Here is a 16,232-nt window from a genome sequence, read left to right as displayed (position 1 = left end):
ATTTGCATTATTTTGAGTGGTGGTCCCTACTGTATAGCTTGACGCTTCGTGTTGTTTTTCTGTACTCTATTTATGTCAGGCTTAGGGTTGACCCCCTTCTGCTGGTATTATGCTTTGATGGTGCCCTCCATTCTTTTTTTTGTTCATATCCTCCTATAAAGCAATCATCTGTGAAGTATATCAGCGGCCATTACCTGAGGTAGTCAGGGCTGCAGGTGCCGGAGGTGTGCCGGCGATACATGAGACGGTTATTAGAATTCTGCCGGCATTCCATTACAGCAAAAAAGACAGCCAGAGTAAAATGTGGCCGTGCCTGACACTAATAGCATCCGTCTTTTGTCTTTCCAGCCATTTTATGATCATTTTAATATTGCTTGGTAAGGAAGATGACATTATACCAAACGCCACTCAGGCACTTTATAAAGCCCAGTGGGTTTGTCCTCTTATTGATTTCTCCCGTTCCTGTTGCAGGAAGTGCTTTTTGATGAGAGGCATCAAGGTGGACAGCTGCTGGAAGAACCAAAGTTGCTTCATTTCAAGGGGAATACCTTCAGCATCCAGATTTCTGTTCTCGACATCCCTCCTTTCCTCTGGAGGATCAAACCATTTACTGCATGTCAGGTACGAGAACCATTTGTCTTTGCTGCTATAGATCTTTTCTCTCTTGACGTGCCGCAGACTTGGTGAACAACAATCTAGACTTTTTTTTTTACTTAATACTCATTGATTAATAGCTAATGCATTTAGTGCTGCTGGAAGGATATCAGATGAACAGCAGTAATGATTATTAAAGACTCCGGAGTCCATCTGCGTCTGATGCCAGAAGTATCCCATCCCTGAGAGTCTCAGACTGAAGATGATGGTGTCAGCAGATCTAAGAGTACAGGACAAGTATGGAAGCCAGAGTCTTATAGTATTAGATGCTTGGATCAAATGTAACACTCAAATTGTTTTTTTTTTGGTAGAGTGCCTATACATTACAACTATGGACCCAAGAAAGACATAGGGTATAACAGCGTGGCAATACTTTATTGAACGACTAACAGTCAAAAACATATAGCACAGTCCCATCAAATAACTAAGATGATGCAAATTACAGACTCAGCATTCCGCTGACTATCTCCAACAGTGGCACCCTGCCATTGGTTGGACATCCATAGAAAGGAGATAAAGACAAGCTTAGTAAGCTGACAGTCCATTAAGATATGTGTCCAGTTGACCTGATTGTCTCCACCTGGATTCTCCAAATGTCTTTGAGGGTTTAGTGCTGGTCAATGAAGCAGCTTTGCATGTATTCTTTAATGGGAGACATGATGCCATGACTACTGTCATGTAGAGTCTCTCAAAGCAGAAGCAAGTCTTTCTTTTACAGTTCAAAGCTCTCATTCAGGCATTTTTTCACAGGATTGGAGGAAGGTGTAAGAAAGTAATTTCTCATTGCTCAAGTATTCAAAAATCATCCATAATTTGTCCTTCATATTTGAAGAGCAACATATTAACAAGCATTGATTGTTTAATGACTCTGCGTCTCTGTCCTCCAAAGATAGCAGAAACAGCCCGTAGGAGCTGATGAAAGAGGTAAACAACAGCCATTCAACAACTCACAAACATCAATTCAAGAGATAAAGTTCAGACTAAAGCTGAAGTCACACATAACGATATCGTTAACGATATCGTTGCAACGTCACGCTTTTGGTGATGTAGCAACGATCCTGCTAACGATCTCTTTATGTGTGACAGCGACCAACAATCAGGCTCCTGCTGGGAGATCGTTGGGGAATGATCAGGACCATTTTCTGGTCGTTGATCACCCGCTGTCATCGCTGGATCGGCATGTGTGACGCCGATCCAGCGATGTGTTCACTTGTAACCAGGGTAAATATCAGGTTACTAAGCGCCGGCCGTAAAGCAGAGCACAGCGGTGACATCACTGCTGTTACTGCCAGCGCTGACACAGTAAGTGCAGGGAAGCTATCGGCAGCAGCGCGTGCATTAGCAGCGCTCTTGCCGAAAGCAGTTTTAACCCTGTGGACGCCGGTGGGGGACGTGACAGACATCAGAATGTGAGTATGTAGTGTTTTTTTTTTTTTTTTTTTTTACTTTTACAATGGTAACCAGGGTAAATATCGGGTTACTAAGCGCGGCCCTGCACTTAGTAACCCGATGTTTACCTTGGTTACCCGGGTGCTGCAGGGAGACTTCGGCATCGTTGAAGACAGTTTCAATGATGCCGAAGTCATTCCCTGATCATTGGTCGCTGGAGAGAGCTGTCTGTGTGACAGCTCCCCAGCGACCACACAACAACTTACCAACGATCACGGCCAGGTCGTATCGCTGGTCGTGATCGTTGGTAAGTCGTTTAGTGTGACTAAAGCTTAAGACTATTGTTCATTTATGTGTGTTGACCTACTGAAAAAATACATCTTGCATAATTAAGATTAAATGCCATCACAAGGCGCAGTTCATCAAAACTTTTACACCTAACTTCTGGCACAAAAATCTTTAAAAAGTTTCACAATTTTGGAGAGGCAGGGCTAAAAATCTTGCAATTTTTGGCATTCTTACATTATTTTTGCCCATCTCCACAGATATTAGCCAAGCTGGGGAATGGCAAACTTCAATCATCACCTTTATGACTACCTGCGTCATGTTTTTTTGCCACAAATCTTACTGCTGTCTCCAACTGAAGTAAGATTTTTGGAGAGGTGCACACAGGGGTGCCTGTCATTTGTCAATCACTCCTGATTCATTAAACGTTCTTAATATATTAGGGGTGTCTGATTCCAGCATGCCACTGCCGGTCTTGATGAATCAAGGCATGAGTTTATGCCACCTAGTGGTTGGCTTACTTTGTGCCTAAAATGTGCTCCATAATTTTGATGCATGTTTTGGAACATGTGTCATGTGAAGCCAATCCCCCTTTCTCAGCAGGTCACCCCACTTTCAATGAGGCTATGTCCCTTAATCCTAAAAAGTGTCTACAACATATAATAAATATGGTGCAAGTCATGAAAATGTTCTGTTGGCATAATTACACTAGAAATCTAGTTCATTTAGCAAGTTAAATATTCCTCGATGAGTCAAGGACAATGACAAAGGCTTACTTACAGTTGAAAACAAGGGATACAGGATGCAAGAGACTGATTCATTACATGCATACACCTATAGACTGATAGAGATAGAGATAGCTAGGAAAATACAAAAATATAGGCAGCACTCCAGATAGCTGAAATACAAAAAAAAGTTTTATTCGCCAATGTGCAACATTTTTGCTCATCGACAGTCGAGTTTTTGCTAAATAATTACAGCATATGGTGGAGAGCCGTGATTTATGTAGGAACAACCTAATTTACATACATGTAACATATCCATTAGATAAATAGATAGATACTAGATCTAAAGATGGATGGATGGATGGATGGATGGATGGATGGATGGATAGATAGATAGATAGATAGATACCATCCAAAGAATACAGCAGTACTGTAATGCTCTATGAAATATGCAAACATTGAATGTAAGAATTGCTGCTGCATAGACCATAATTATGAAATTAAGATACTTATCACTTAAATTCATTGTGAATGGACCCTGACCATTTATAGCACTTATGACTCTCCCAGACTGAAAGCCTAGAAAATTAAAGGGCTTGTCTAGCCTAAGGTTACAAGTCTGCAGTCACTTTATGTGACTATAGACTTGTGAATCCTCACATCGCGGGCACTTCATGCTATGAGGATTCTCCTGTGTTGGGAGCGGGCGGTCATGTGACTGTAAGTATATAATTTGCATATTTCCGGCCAAATTCGGAATAGACTGTGTCTGGCCTCACTCACTACACTTGCTTTGAGCGACGCTGCATCCATCTAGTCATCACGTGACTGCATGTATGCAGATCACCTGTTTGCGGTCATGCGCCCAGCACCAGAGTGTCCTCACAGCATTCACTTAGGATGTGCTGATCAGGATTTTGCTTCTTTCAATATTATTATTATGTTTATTATCATTTTTAAAGCACCATTAAATCCAGGGCTCTGTACATGTTAAGAGCGGCACATACATATTACACAGGGGGAGAGGACTCTACCCTCATGGGAGTACAATCTATAGGGTAAAGAAGAAGGAGACTGTAGGTTGCGGGTTTGCATCAGCTCCAGTGATTGTAAGGTGGCAGCGGGTTAATTGGAGGTTTAGGTGATTCTGAAGAGGTGCGTTTTCAGGTTAAATCTCAAGGTTCCAAACTTTCTTTGTGGATAGATATGTGAGGTGCAGAGCCAGGGCCGTTGCTGTGGCTGAGAATATATGGTTAAGCATGCTCTGGCCTCCTGACACATATAAACAATGTCCCTTTTCTTGCATACCTTCTGTTGCACCCTCTGCACCATCAGGGTCCCATTGGCTGTTGATGTTGTTGAGCACAAAGAGACAGAGTCCATTTCAAACTTTTATCGAGGAACTTTACTTGATTCCAGTCGCAGCACATTCACATTAGTTACAGCATCAACACAGAGTACGGCATCGTTCACATCCTTTTCTCTCCCTGTGTCTTCAGTTATTTCTCCCAGGGTGTCCCCAGGACGTACCGACCAGTATTGCAGCACCCCCCCTGTTCAGCATGACTACTCTTTGGAGTTCCCTAGTCTGTTTTGTTTCAGACAGAAGGGCGTCTGCCCACGTAGAACGCTTCCACATCTTGGAGTGACCGGCGTCTTTATCCTGCTGCAATTCCTAGGTTGTAGCTCTCTGACCTGCTGGCACTGGACGGCTGGACCCTTTTCATCAAACGTTGCGGTGCTGCTGCACTGTCCCAGGCTCTTAAGCCCTTCGGGATGCCTGGGGCTCCCTGGCCCCTCTGAGCTGTATCAGCTCCCTGTCTTCACTGAACACTTTCAGGAAATGCTCCTGTCTTAACCAAAGCTGGCCCCTCCTGTATTAACTAGTAACTATAGTAAACTTCTATTACCTAATCCTACTGTGCCCCATCTAGTGTCTCAATTAAGGTACTGCTCTTTCCTTAAGTTACCTTCAACATTAAACAGCACTAGATATGGCATTTAACTACAATATACACTTTGAACATACATCATTTAGTACTAGCTTCAACGGGACGTGCTTAACCCTGCTGTTGTCTTCGGTCTGGGTAGACCGATTTTGAACTTTGGTATTTTTGGGGGTGTTCAAGATGCGGTTCTGAAACTTGTGGTTAATTGACTTAAATGAGGATGGGTCAGTCGGCCACGGGTTTCAGAGCCGCATCTTGAATATTGAATATTTTAAAGAATATTGAAGTTCAAGGTCGGTCGTTTTTGACCGAAGACAACAGCAGGGTTAGGGGTGAGGGCATATGCCAGTCTCTGTCACCCCTCACAGATACAGTATTCATTAGGCATAGTATAAATGGAAAGATAGATAGATAGATAGATAGATATGATCTAAGCTAATCTATGGAACTTGAGGATGGCACTTTCTTTTCCAGGATGTATGTGTTCGGGGGGTGTGAAGCATGTGCTATATGTGTCCATCCGTTGACTATATATATGCAATATTAGCACAGCATGCGTTTTCCTATTAAAAAAATGTAGATTCTTTTTTTATTCGTATAACAATATAAGTTAATATAACTAAAACTTTATTTAATTTACTGATTTATTAATTAGTATAATACAATATTACCATAAACCCTCTAGTTCTCCTAAATAGTATTTAAGCAAAATACAAGCTATCCAACAAAAGGTGGTTAATTTCCCTGCAAGCGCCACCATAGGGGAAAATAGGAATTGCATAGTGCCAATGAGTCAGGTGACTGTATGTTGTAGGACAGGACACGTCGTCTGCAGTCAGAGACGCTCTTTGTAATCACTCCCCAATGTGGCTAAGAGATGATCGAGCTACTGTTTACTATGCCAAGAAATGAGGATGGCTTCTAAATCAGTTATTACGAAATTAGTTTTCTAAACGGGATGATCCCTTTTATTAATTTTCTTTAGTATTAGCCTCAATCACAGTTCAAATATACAGTGGCGAAACAATGTCCTCTGAAAAAGCCCTACCCCACCATAAACGTTGGTAGCACCATTGAGAAGCTATCGTAGAGCTAGCCATTCTTGACTCTCTTCCAATAAAATGCATGGCATACATATATTTGTTTCTTCCCACGTACCTTTACAAGTCAAAATCTATCCTATTCCCAAACATAAAATTTAACTTCAGGGTGCGATGAAAAGTGAGAGAGGCATTATAACAATGTAGATTCTTAGGCATTAATCTTTATGGTGTATCCAATTCATACAGTGCTAAAAGTTCCATGAGAGCCGTAGACCTAAGTAACTATTAAAATTTACAACCTAGAGATAAAATGCAGATGAAAGAACCATTACTTTATAACAGCACAGTATATAAAAAGGGAAGTGATATGCTGAAGTATCATAAAACCCGCCGAGAAGAAATGGCGTACAGAAGTTGCGGTGATTTAGGGAACGGGGCCTTAGTTTTCAAAACTCAGAGGCATTTTAAGGGTCGCGCAGAATTATGGTTTACTGTGGGGTTGAAGCAATGAAGAGTCTTTTTATCTTAGACTCCTGAATAAGAGAAAGGAATTTTCACTGTAATGTATTCAGCCGGCTGAATTTTTCTGTGTTTATGGCGCTTTTAGTAACAAGAATTAAATAACATACATATTATATCACATTCCGCCATTCCGCCTGTCACAAGCTGTGACAAGCCTAATGTAGGCACAATAAAGAAGTATTAGCTTTGCTTTTTAAAATGGCAGCAATTTTAGCAAACACATGAAAGAATTACATCGTGATTTCGATTATGGCATTCTTTCCAAAGCCCGTTGCTGCCATCGGCGTCCAACAATGTAGAGACTACATTAAGCAGATATTCATACCATGAAATGGACAAAAAGGTGAAAAGATGTGAAAACACTTTAGATAAAAAATATACATAATGCGAAAGTGCAAAAAAAATAAAACCAATATAAAAAAGGCATAAACGATGCACCAAAACCTTACTGAAAATGCCATTGTGCTGTGTTTTGCATCTTAGATTGCAGAATTTTATTGGATCGGATTTAGATGATTGTAGTATTTGGTGGTGACTAGGGATGAGCGGTCCCATGGAACTTAACCCCTTAGATACAGAGCCAATTTGGTATGACCAAGCCAATTTTTACAATTCTTTAAGATTGTTTTTTCGTGACCCGTTATACTTTATGATAATGGTAAAGGTAGGTCGATATGTTTTGCGTTTATTTCTAAAAATGACAGAAATTTGATAAAAATGTTTAAAAATGTGCAATTTTCGAAGTTTCAATGATTATTAGGGATGAGCGAATATACTCGTTACTCGAGATCTCCCGTACACGCTCGGGTGAAAAAGTTTATTTTTACCACCTAAATGTTGATTACTTCTGAACAGGCCACTGTAGCTGGAAGGCTTTAAGGCCATTATTTGGCCATGAATTGCCATCACAAACAGCATGACAACACGATCAACATCTCAGCTCAGTATGCGATGGGATTAAAGAGGGACCCCCCATCTGTCCAAGGAAAAAATGGCACCATGCATGATTTGCATCTGTAAATCGAATCACACATTCAACCATTCAAGTCAATGAGTCCGTGGAATAAATTAGACCGAACTCGGATGACATCTGAGTGAGGTCTGACTTTCACCGACTGACAAAATGGAGAAGATGGAGACATCTCTTTTTTGCATCTTCTCATCATCCGAGAGAATCGGTTTACACTCTGGTCAAACACTGATCAGAGTGAGATTAGTATAATAATACTGATTTCCTCATATGAGAGAAAATACGATTGTGTGACTCTAGCCACTGACAGGATTCGTCACTCGCCAGCTTATGCCACATCTGCTCCGGTGTCTATACTAGGGGAGAATGAGCCTTGCTCCGTTTCGCTGGCTCTACAGCATTTTTCCATGAAACAATACTGATCCATACAATTACCCTCAGCAAACAAATATAAAGTGGGATTCGACACAGAGGCCCTCAACGATCTATTAATATTTTGCATGAGACCATTCGTTCAAATTAATAATTGTAGGAGAACCACAAATAGGCAAATCGAGGGAAGTCAGCTGCACTCACAGGAATTTTGCAAGAAGTGTATTTTATTGTCCAAACAATATTCATACACCAGAGTGTTCAATATAGTTGATAATTGGTAGAGTGATATATAAGGCTACGTTTCGACCCAGCCTGGGTTTTTCTCAAACATCGTTAAATCCAGTTGTATAGAGAGTAGGGAAGCTGCCTGGTGAGGTTTTGAAGAAGGGTATGGTGTCCTTGGTATCTATCCAAGAGGAGGGCATATGGAGAAATGGCCAGGGTTCTTCAAAAGCTCACCAGGCAGCTTTCCTACCCTCTATACATTCGATTGTATCGATGTTTGATAAAGACCCAGGCTGGGTTATAACGTAACGCTATATATTGCTCTACCGATTATTAACTATATTGAACACTGTGGTGTATGACTATTGTTTGTACAATAAAAGACACTTCTTGCAAAATTCCTGTGGGTACAGCTGACTACCCTCTAGATTTGGAGGAAAGTAGCACTTGGCTGAGTACTTCTGCTTTACCATTTTATGTCATGTTAAGATTTGGTGGAAAGCAGCACTTGGCTGAGAACTTCTGCTCTATCGTTTTTTGACATGTTCAGTTTTGGAGAAACACAGCACTTGGATGTGTACTTATGCTCTATCATTTTAGGACATGATCAGTTTTGGAGGAAAACAGCACTTCGCTGAGTACTTCTGCTCTATTGTTTTAGAACAGATCAAAAGTTTTTAAACTTACATTTACGCTTTGAGAAGGGTAATATAATGCATACCTATGCTGATACTAACTAGAAAATGCCAAATTAATATATATTTGGCATAAATTTGGAAATATAATGCCCAAAGTGTGAGCCTACCCTTACTCAGTATGCTTATATCAGACTAGGACACATATACAATTAGCGCCAATGAGGCAGTATATAAGCATAGGCGCCTACTACACTTCTAAAATCCAGAGTGTGTTCTTTTTTCACTGACATTTGTAACTTTTCATCATAATATAATTTCCACGCTTTGCTAAGCTTAAATAAGTCTATTGTACCTTACCTCATTTTAATATGGATCTTTCGGGGTAATTACTCAAATTTTTCTAGAAGGCAATTTTATATATGAAGACTTGATCTGGGTTTCATGTAATTTAGACATTTCAGGCTTAACAAAGGACATAGAACCTTAAAAAAGTCATGCTATCAACAAAGGGTTAAGGTTTCGACTTTATCTTGGTGTGGCCAGAAAGAGTACAAGAACTGTAAAGCTTCTCTATTTCACTTAATCTTTAAAGAGAAGAAATCTGTGAAGTAGCTCAGCTGAGGCCTTGAGGGTTTAATTCCTAGAAGCCTATGTCAGACCTTGAGAGTCGACCCAATAAAAAGGTATCACTATTTTCAAACAGTTTTTTTACTTGATACTTGAGGCTCGATAAGTCTCACTCACTTCACAAAAACATCAATCACCCTGTATTACCGGCTCAGCGGAGACTTTTCAACTTAGGAGGTTTCTTCCTTTTACCTTTTCATAAAGAGATAGTAAGTGATCATTTTCTGATATTCTTATGAAACATCGCTTATCGTTTATGTGTTATGTAAACCATGAAAGTGAGGAGCATCAAGAAGATCTTCATAACGTGGCATTTTCTGGATTCAATACTCTAGGAAATCTAAACTTAGCAGCAATCTCTTCCACCAGAAATGAATGTGTACAGAGTTGTGTTCTGTTAGGTTGATTTACTCATCCATGACCACTCTACTCAATCATTGGGTTGGCCTAACAGGAGGCAATAACATCTGGTATCCATAGAGCCACAAATATAGTTGGAAGAAAATATGGCATCATGTAGTTCCGGTCTTGAAGTTCAGAATAAAATTTTAATTTTGTAAGTTTAAAGGAAATAACTTCCCATCAACATTTTTTAAAGGGAGTCTATCACCTGTTTTTTGTCATCTAATCAGAGAGCAACAAAATGCAGTGACTCTGATTCCAGTGATGTGTCACTTACAGGGCTGCTTGCTCTAGCCTTGATAAAGTCACTGTTATATTAGCAAGAGATTATTGCTGCTAATCTTGTTGCCATGTAGTCCGCTATACTCAGCTTTGTATAGCTCGCCCCCACCACTGATTGGGAGCTTTCTTCGTATGCACAGTGCACACAGGAAACTGCATATCAGTGGTGTGGTGGCTAGAATATACATATCACAGCATTCGGAGAACTGATAGATCTGCAGCAGAAAAAAAAGTAATTTTATCAAAACTGCAGCAAGTAGACCAATAATTGATACATTGCTGGTCTCAGGATCTCTGCCTCTACATCATGCTGCTGCGGTATCAAAAACCTGGAGAAAGATTCCCTTTAAAGCAGCCTTCAAGGCTTCTTGTTATATTTTCTTTTCATGCACAGCTGAAATATAAAAATATACATCTGCATGTTTTTCTTAATATCTGACATGAAATCAGAATAAATCTTTCGCATTTTAGGCCAAATAAAATTAACATAATTATTAATATTTGCCAAATGCCAAAATAATGAGAGAGAGAGAATGTTTTAAGACATATTTATTACTTCAAAGTTAAAAGTTTACATTTACACTAAGATTACTATGTCTTTAAACAATTCTGGACTGTCCATATGATGATGTCATATATTTGAAAGCTTCTGATAGGGTTTTTGGTAACATTTGAGTTAATTAGAGACACACCTGTGAATGTATATTAATGCACACCTGAAACACACTGATTCTTTGTGTAGCATCATTGGAAAGTCTAAAGATATCAGCCAAGCTATCAGGAAGAAAAATTGTGGACCGACACAAGTCTTTTTCATCCTTGGGTACAATTTCAAGAAACCTGAAAGTGCCTCGATCGTCTGTAGAAACAATTATACACAAGAACAAACAAGATGGGAATGTCCAGCCATCATACCGCTCAGGAAGGAGATGGGTTCTGTGTCCCAGAAAAGAGTACTGTATCAACATGGGCTGAAAGACCACTCGGCCAGGAAGAAGCCATTACTCCAGAGGAAACACAAAAAAGCCAGACGAATGCTTGCAAATGTACACAGGAAGAAAGACCTTAATTTTTGCAAATGTACACAGGAAGAAAGACCTTAATTTTTGAAGACATGTCCTGTGGTCTGATGAAATTAAAATGTAACTTTTTTGGCATAATGACCATCGTTACGTTTGGAGGACAAAGGGAGAAGCTTGGAAGCCTAAGAACTCCATTCCAATTGTGAAATACGGGGGTGGCAGCATCATGTTGTGCGGTTGTTTTGCTGCAGGAGGGACTGGTGCATTTCACAAAATACATGGCATCATGAGAAAAGAAGATTATGTGGCAATACTGAAGCAACATCTCAAGACATCAGCCAGGAAGTTAAAGCTTGGGTGGAAATGGGTCCTCAAATTGACAATGACCCAAAGCATACTGCCAAAATGCTAACAAAATGGCTTAAGGATAACAAAGTCAATGTTTTGAAGTGGCCATCACAAAACCCTGATCTCAATCCTATTGAAAAATTATGGGCAAAGCTGAAAAGGCCGGTGCGAGCAAGGTGACCTACAAACCTGGATCAGTTACACCAGTTTTGTCAGTTGAAATGGCCCAAATTCTGACCAACTATTGTCAGAAACTTGTGGAATGATATCCCAAATGTTTGACCCAGGTCATTCAGTTTAAGGGCAATGGTACCAAATACTAGTGAAATGTATGTAAACTTTTGACTTTGTGGTAAGTAATGAAAATACCTTAAAACATTCTTTCTCTCTCATTATTCTGGCACTTGGCAAATGTTAGTAATTATGGTAATTCTAATTGACCTAAAACGGGAAAGGTTTATTCTGATTTCATGTCAGATATTGAGAAAAACATGCAGATGTGTCTTTTTATAGAGTGCAAGTAAACTTCTTGTTTCAACTGTATGTGTAGCAATCACCTGAAAACTGTATTTTTATACTAGTTTTGTAACTGTACCTTAGAATAATTTTGCTTCCTATTCTGGAAAGCTCTCCATGAACTGACTTTCTGATGAGCCTGTGACTGACGTATTTATATACAGGAGACCCGTGTGGTTGTCATTGCCGAACTGCTATGAGCGCCTCTCGGTGACGGCGTTCATAGCAGATGAGCATTTTTGCTACACATAGCAAAACTGAAGCTCTGCTATGTGTAGCACAAGCAATCAGATGATCGTAGCCTCAAGTCTCCTAAAAAGACTATTAAAGCAAGTTAAAATTTTAAAAAAAGTTTTAAAAAATATTAAAAAATAAATAAAATGTAAAAGTTCAAATCACCCCCCATTTTGCCCCATTCAAAATAAAACACACCAAAAATATCAAAAATACACATATTTGTTATCATGGTGTTTAAAAGGCCAGATCTATCAAAATGTGAAAAAAAAAATTAATCTGATCAGTAAATGACATAACGAGAAAAAAAATCAAAATGCCAGAATTATGTTTCTTTGGTCGCCGATACATTGTATTAAAATGCAATAACAGGCAATCAAAAAATCATATCTATCCCAAAATGGTATCATTAAAAAAGTCAGCTTGGCACGCAAAAAGTAAATCCTCACTCGGCCCTAGATCCAGAAAATTGGAGAAGCTACGGGTCTTGGAATATGGCACCATTTATTTATTTATTTTTTTTTACAAAATTTGGATTTTTTTTAACATTTAAAAAAAAAAAAGTTTGGTATGTTCAAATTTGAAATGGCCTAAATAATTATAATGACTGGTCATTTTAGCCTTTATTGAACATGGTAAAAAAGAAAAAACAACAAAAAAGGAGTTGCACTTTTTTTTTGCAATTTCACCGCACTTGGAACTTGTTTCCCTTTTTCCAAGACACTATTTGATCAAATAAATCATGTCATTCAAAGGTACAACTCGTCTTGCAAAAAACAAGCACTCACATGGTCATATTGATGGAAAAATAAAAAGTTATGGCTCAGGGAAGAAGGGGAGCAAAAAACGAAAACTAAAAAATGGAAAAACTCAAGATGGTAAAAGGGTTAAAACCAGAGCGACACCTGTTTAGAGGTTCTGGGTAACATTCTAGATCTGCTCCATTAATTGTGTAGAGCTACAATACCACATACCATTGTCCATTTGCTGCATAGAACATGTGTCTGTCTAAATCACATGGAGACATGTCCATTTCTTACCAGCAGCATGGATGACAATAGCCAATACAAGTAAAACATCTACAGCACATGGATGACGTCTGTGTGTCATCAGTGTGCTGTCCATGTGCAAAGTATAGGAGAAACTTTGGAATTGATCTTTCTTAAGCCATACTAGAAAAAAATGTGTGGCACACTGATGACACACTGATCTAAAACACTGGTACTGTTTTGTCTGGCACTGGTGTTATCCGGACGTGCGAAGGGTGCCTCCATTACATTTTTAATATTAATTTCTATAAACAATAAACTTGACTACTGAGCTACAGTATCACACACTACGTGAACAGTTTCTTTAATGTTTCATAGTGGTCCCTTCCTATCTCTATGACTAGACTATCAGCTGTGACTCTCATTATCCAAATTCAACACAAACTAGATACTGCATTCCCTGGCTTTACTTTTATGCAGTCTTTGATAGTGACTCATGAATTGCTGTGCTACACAATGTGATGAGACAGCTGTAAAGTTCTCTGGATAAAACAATCTCCTAAAATATGTAAAATAGTGGGAACCATTTCAGATAGTTCACACTTAGCAAATTGCATATTGTTTGAATTAGAAAACTTCAGAGTCTCTTGTGGCACTTAAAAAGGGCTTTGTGGCTTAGAAAATACTGTCAGACGCACCTAAGTTTTAGAGGAGGAAGTTAGGGAAAAAAAATTGAAAGCAAATCATGTGGTGAATTCTGTACTTAATATCCCATATCCTGGTATATATGGTCCCCTCATCCCCATCCTGATACACATGGCCCCCTCATCCCTCCCCTGGTAAACATGGCTCCCTCATCCTTATCCGGGTGTGCATGGCCCCCTTATCTAGTATTTATCCCCATCCCCATTCTGGTATGCATGGCCCCCTCATCCCTATCCTGGTATTCAGGGCCCTCTTCCCTATCCTGTTATGTAGGGCCTCCATCTCATCCTAGAATTCAGGGCCCCATCCTTAAGCTGGTATGATTGGCCCCATTCCGATCCTGATATGCATACCTGGTATGCCTTGCCCCATCCTTATCCTGGTATAATTATCCCCCACCCCCATCCTGGTAAGGGTGTGGGGGGCAATCAGAAAAAATTAAAAAAAATCAAAAAGCATAAAAAACAAAAAAAACATTGCACTTACCTTCCCATGGGTGTGGAATGCGGTCAATATTCACTCTCTTTAGTAGCGGCACATGTGACCACCTGCAGCTTCAGGATGGCTCTGACTATTAAAGAGCACTGAATACTCAGTGCTCTCCACGCACACAGTCCCGACGTGCAGAGCAGTGAGTATTCCTGCCGCTGCCCTTCTGCTTGCAAGCAGTGGATGACGTTCCTGCCATGCGCTGCTTACAAGCATGAAGCAGCTGCTGGCATCGGAGCAAAAGGCTGCGAGGGAGCGCCAGGAAGGTAAGTGTAATTTTTTTTTTATGTTTTCTGATGGGGCCATGAATGCCAGGATGAGTTTGGCGGCCAATCATACCAGGATAAGGATGGGGCCATGCATACCAGGATAAGGATGGGGCCATGCATAAAAGGATAAGGATGGGGCCATGCATATTTGGATAAGGATGGGGCCATGCATATCAGGATGTGGATTGAGGCCAATCATACTGGGATGCTATTAAAGAGAAATGAATATTCATTGCCCTCCACACCCATGGGCATGGAATGCAGAGAGCATTCATTTCTCTTTAGCAGCGGGCACAGGATTTAGCCGCAGCAGCCGACTCCTGCCTCTGTGACCCCCTGCTTCACCAATGCCACACCCGCACCTCCCTACCACAGCCAGAGCCGCTACATCCAGACTATAAGACACACCCACCATTTTGCTCCACATTTTTGGAGGAAAAAAGTGCATCTTATAGTCTGAAAAATACAATAATTTCTCATACTTTGCTTGCATAATTCAAGCTGTTTCCACAGTATTTGATATCTGTCAACATTTAAATATTTTAGGATTTTCTAGTGCTGAAGACTGGTTTGGATGGAGCTCTGATAAAGTAAGATCTTAGTTATACGCTATAGTAAAGCCTATGAAGAGTTCTCTGCAGCAGAAAACTTACATAATGTGCCAGTCCGGTAGGTTGACACATGCTACATTTGTAGATGACCTCAATTTAACTAAATTAATGAGGAATTGAAAGTTAAAAATAGAAAATTGAATCAAAGTACATCTTTATAGAAAAATTAAACACTTTTCATCTTTGGTCTTAGCAGGGACATACGTGTAATGCACCATTATGAATTTAATTAGCTTGTGGTGCCTTTTTTATTCTGCTTGAAGACTTGCTCTTCAAAAACACAAGATCAAAGGCTGCTTATCGTTTGAAAAGATTCTGTCTTCATCAAATTGTCTAAATCTAGAATCCAGGTATGGATCAATGCAATAATTTACATTTCCAGATAATATCTCAATTCCTTGAATGATCTGCAGATTGTTGTCTATTTTTGAAATTCAGCATCAGTTTTCATTTTACACTGACACTAAGGGGCCGATTCATCAGTGTTGGAGTACAAGGTGCCAAATTGATTAAGAAGCACACTCCACTGAATTAATTATGCACCACTTCTGAGTGGCATGCCAGAAATGTTACCTCTGTCAGTGACTGGAGAAGCATTTCTAGCATACAAATTGCCATCACATTTAATGATTTTGACAGGTAAATGGAACCACGCCGTTTCCCACCCAGACGCCTCCCCAACTCCACCCATTTCAGCGGCGCGGATTCAAACTGGAGTTAAAATCAACAAAAGTCAATACAATTATGTGCAATTTGGTCTTGTGATAATTTTGAGACTTTTCAAAGCCAATGTTTTTGCTCAAAATCTTAGTGAAAATATTGAGACTTTTCAAAGCCAGTGTTTTTGCTCAAAATCTTAGATGAATCATCCCCCAAGTGATATTATGGATGTAATGATACACAGCGCGTGTGTAACTGGAGGTGAAGCCTAGGGGGCGCTTTAGCCGAGAACACAGGCCAGTG

General features: G+C 39.8%; 1 protein-coding gene across 5 annotated transcripts in view; it reads left to right on the top strand.

Moving 5' to 3' along the window:
* The window catches only part of UNC5D (unc-5 netrin receptor D), a 968,940-nt gene that overhangs the window by 886,367 nt on the left and 66,341 nt on the right, over positions 1-16,232 (top strand). For all 5 annotated transcript variants that reach the window (XM_069766508.1, XM_069766506.1, XM_069766507.1 and 2 more), the window contains one exon: positions 472-621. In XM_069766508.1, the coding sequence (XP_069622609.1) occupies positions 472-621 (150 nt within the window). The remainder of the gene's footprint in view (positions 1-471; positions 622-16,232) is intronic.

This window comes from Ranitomeya imitator, chromosome 4 (genome assembly GCF_032444005.1).
Source record: "Ranitomeya imitator isolate aRanImi1 chromosome 4, aRanImi1.pri, whole genome shotgun sequence".
NCBI lineage: Eukaryota > Metazoa > Chordata > Amphibia > Anura > Dendrobatidae > Ranitomeya > Ranitomeya imitator.
The sequence above is the reverse complement of the archived record's forward strand: the minus strand, read 5'-3'. Positions and strand labels throughout refer to the sequence as shown.